Raw genomic sequence first — 3,709 nt, 5'->3', positions numbered from 1 at the left:
ATGAGCAGCATTTCTTTATAATTATTAAGCCTAGATTAAGATTCCAGCATTTCTTTTTAAATGAGCTGCAGGATCAAACGATGCACAAGGGGGCGATATTTACTAAATTATATATTTTAGCAACATTATTCCATTTAAACTGAGGAATCACATGACATGAGGTGATGAAGAGTTTCTCTTTGCCTTTCAATTTGTGCAAGAGGTGTTTGGAAAGAGGAAATGCAAACCACTGACTCAGAGCCTTCCAGTGACGGAGGAGTAAATACTGATAAAGTGATTCAATCACCTCTGCCTTTCTTGCGGTTATTGTTCTCTCAGGTGATCAGAGAGAAGTTTAACCAGATTTGATAAAAAAAAGACTACCTGTACAATATATTTCAGTAACAAACCTGACTTCCACAAGGTCGTTTGGTTTGTAGCTGGGGTGCAAGAAGAACCAGACTTTCTTCACAAAGTGGTCAATGGTGGGTTCTCTCCTGGAGCCTCGGACGTAAACCATCCATTTGTGGGTGGACTGATCACTCTCTTCTCGCTTATCAGGAGGAATGTACCTGAAAAAGTCGAATAGCAGACCGATTCAGGGATTATTCAGGCCCAACAAGCATCATGGGATAATTTAAGTGCTAAGTTGTTATAGAAAAATGAGTTACAGAAAACAAAAAACTAAGAAATGCTTATGTGTCAAATGGAAATGAGAAGATGGCTTGGAAAGATGAGTGTTTATTAGATTATATTAGTACAACAGCAAAAAAACAAAACTTATTAAGCTGGTTTTCATAACGTTCATCATAACTTTTAAAAGTGACAACAAAGTTGAGGCTTTTAAACATGTTTAGAGAGCACATTAATTGGTCCATGTAATGCTGATTTAAGTGGTCTGAGGTTTCAGGGTTCCCTCTGGCCAATTAGGAAAAATAAAACATGTTTTCCACTTTTATCAAGACTGGGCTTGTAGCAGAACTGAGCTGTGGCTCAATATTTTGGGAGCAAGCTCTTACACAAGACCATGTAAGATGAAAAAAAAAAAAGAAAAAAAAAAGTTTTTGTACAGTATGCAAAAAAACAGTTTAAATGTTACAGAGTGTAGGCACTGTTTTTGTTTTAAAACAACCTCAGACCTAGAGTGTATTCAAACGATTTTTTTTTATCACTGAACAATGAAGTTCTTCTGTTTTAAACTAGAGTAAAACACAAAAAAGCAGGAGAGCAGCAAAACACCTCAGGGACAAAAGACAGCTTACTGACATTTTAAAAGAAACAACACCTTAAAATACAACATTTCTTATAGAAACAGGCAATCAAACACAAATTAAAGTTTTGAAGTATCATTTTTTAACTCAGGCTAGCACCAAAGAAGTTGGATTTTGATCAAAAACAAAGATTAAAATCGCAAATAAAAAGCCAAAATATGAAACATTAAACACTGATTGTTGTTAGGGCCATGGTCAATTCATGAAAACAACACATATTTTTCTGCAGTAATAGATGTGCTATTATGTATGATTAGTTTGACATTTACACAATATAGTTAAAGAGAAGCAAGGAAATATTCCTAATTTAGCTTAAATGCTACTTATAAACATGTTTTAATGAAACCAAACAAAAACTTTCAGCACAAATTAAATTTGTGGGAAATCTCAACTTTATCTCCACCCCATCAACCATGCAGATCAAAAACCTGCTGCAATATCATCTCTGATATTACAACAGACTACAAACAACAAATAAACAGCCTGATTAGGCAATTCTTATCGAAGATCCAAAAAGTACATCTGTAATTACTAGGCATCAACTTCATGATAAATATGTCCCAAACATCCCCTCCCTAAATAAGTGGTAACCAAAACATTTTGAATAAGACCCTGAGCCAAAAAAAGCTGACAGAGTGCGATGTGGAGTGTTTGGCTACATACTTGGATACGTTCCCTACGACGATCGTCTTTTTTACGTAGAGTCTAGAAGCTTCGTCTCCAGTCGTGTGGTAGGTCACCCTTTGCTCCGCTCCAATGGACGACGACACACCAAATGTGTCCTACGTCAAAAGATGAAGATTTACCGATCTTTAAGAAAGGCCACGGGACAATTCTGTAGCCTTCAAACGACTACCAGTAAACATACTTTTCCTGTGTTGCGTCCAGGCCTGCGCACCTGCCTGGTGCCCTCCTCTCTCCAGACTCCCTCTCCGTTCCTCTCAGATCCGTCTCCTTGTTGTGAGAGGGACTCTGACTCTGACTGGACCAGAGAAGGCGTTTCAGAGCCTTGGTTTATTGGTGAGGAGGACCGTGATGGAGGCTCCAGGAACCGACGAATGGCTGGATGGTTTAACACAGCCGGATCGCTTTTAGGCGCATGCTAGAACATAGAAATTTATAAATATGGAGATGCAAAACTTCAGGACGAAAGTTATTAATGCATCACCATTGAACTGTTGCATCAAAATCAAAAAAATACCTCAGGGACTTTTGTTATTCCAGCACTGGCATAGTAATTGGCAACTATACAAGCCCGTAACTTGTCCATCATTTTCCTGGCCTCATTTAGACGCTGTAAAAGGAAAAAAATAAAGTAATCAAACAGAGTAAATTTAAACAAAAAATATATTATAAGCCTATTTTTGTTTGTTTGCTTTAAACAGCTTAATTAACAGTTTAAATACCTGGCTAATCACATCTATCTCGTGCTCTTTGTTTTTCATTTCCAAAGAAAACTGCTCCTTTATGATGGTTTCGATCTTCTGAATCGTTGCTTCTCGAGCTAGAAAAAAAAAAGATAGAAAACGATTGTAGTAAAAATCCAGAGCAACAGTTAGTTATAAGCAAAACATGCAAAGCAGACGATACGGTTGAAGGAGTCATTATATTTTCTTACCATCGTGCTCAGCTGTCTTATTTCTTTTATTGTTCTGGACCTGAGAAATATCCTCATAGTCGGGATCAGTCCCTTCTATTTTCCTTTTAATTCCTGACATGACCTCCTTAGAATGAGAACAGAAACAGTAAAATTCACTTCCAAAACATTAGCTTTGATGGTGAGTTAGCTAGCTAGCTGCAAAGTAACTTGTTAGCAAGACAAATTTTCCGTCCTCCGCAGAAATGCTTGCGTTAAACTTCTCAGTTACGTACACCGTGAATATAATTGAACCTGTATAAAAATAACCAAAAAGTACATTGCACTGTGTGTTTTGGATAAAACCAAACAAGTCGCTCGTGCAGGCAGCATGAAACACTTTAGCGGCTGCAGTTTTGTTTGCTAATTTAGCTAACATTAGCACATTTCAAATAGACGTCAATTTTTACTTTATAAAATGCAGACTTACTGCAGTGGCTTATGCTGAAAAGTGTCTTTGTCGATATGTTTTTGCTCAATATTCATTCAACACTCGTGCTTTGGAAATAATTAAATCTCAGGGGCGCTCCTCCTTCTTCTTCTATTGTGTTTACTAATGTTTAAAAATGGACACGGCTGCCCTCTGCTGGATGGGTGGTTTTTCAACAACAGTTTTTCTTGCTTTAAACGAATCTGCCGCTAGGTTTCGCAGTTCTTCCAAACTGTTTACATTAGCGTGAAAGAATGAAGAAAATCTAACATAATTCTCTAGAAACAGGAAGCATTATTTCCGAGCCAAAGGCATTACTTGTTTTTCAAGCTAATTAAGTTACCAAACTAGATATTCAGAACAAACAAGAAAATAAGATGTTTATCTGTTGAA

At 37.0% G+C, this 3,709-nt stretch overlaps 1 protein-coding gene across 4 annotated transcripts in view; it reads right to left on the bottom strand.

Annotated features, from left to right (window-relative positions):
- The window catches only part of yeats2 (YEATS domain containing 2), a 24,963-nt gene extending 21,490 nt beyond the window's left edge, over positions 1-3,473 (bottom strand). For all 4 annotated transcript variants that reach the window (XM_024273494.2, XM_024273496.2, XM_024273495.2 and 1 more), the window contains exons 1-7: positions 3,317-3,473; positions 2,869-2,974; positions 2,657-2,754; positions 2,452-2,544; positions 2,119-2,352; positions 1,914-2,032; positions 390-551 (exon numbers count right to left, since the gene is read on the bottom strand). In XM_024273494.2, coding sequence (XP_024129262.1) covers positions 390-551; positions 1,914-2,032; positions 2,119-2,352; positions 2,452-2,544; positions 2,657-2,754; positions 2,869-2,968 — 806 coding nt within the window. In that variant the 5' untranslated portion in view covers positions 2,969-2,974; positions 3,317-3,473. The remainder of the gene's footprint in view (positions 1-389; positions 552-1,913; positions 2,033-2,118; positions 2,353-2,451; positions 2,545-2,656; positions 2,755-2,868; positions 2,975-3,316) is intronic.
- Positions 3,474-3,709: the final 236 nt, after the last annotated feature.

Source organism: Oryzias melastigma, linkage group LG17 (genome assembly GCF_002922805.2).
Source record: "Oryzias melastigma strain HK-1 linkage group LG17, ASM292280v2, whole genome shotgun sequence".
NCBI classification, from domain to species: domain Eukaryota; kingdom Metazoa; phylum Chordata; class Actinopteri; order Beloniformes; family Adrianichthyidae; genus Oryzias; species Oryzias melastigma.
Note: the sequence above shows the minus strand (reverse complement) of the source record. Positions and strands in the feature narration are given on the sequence as shown.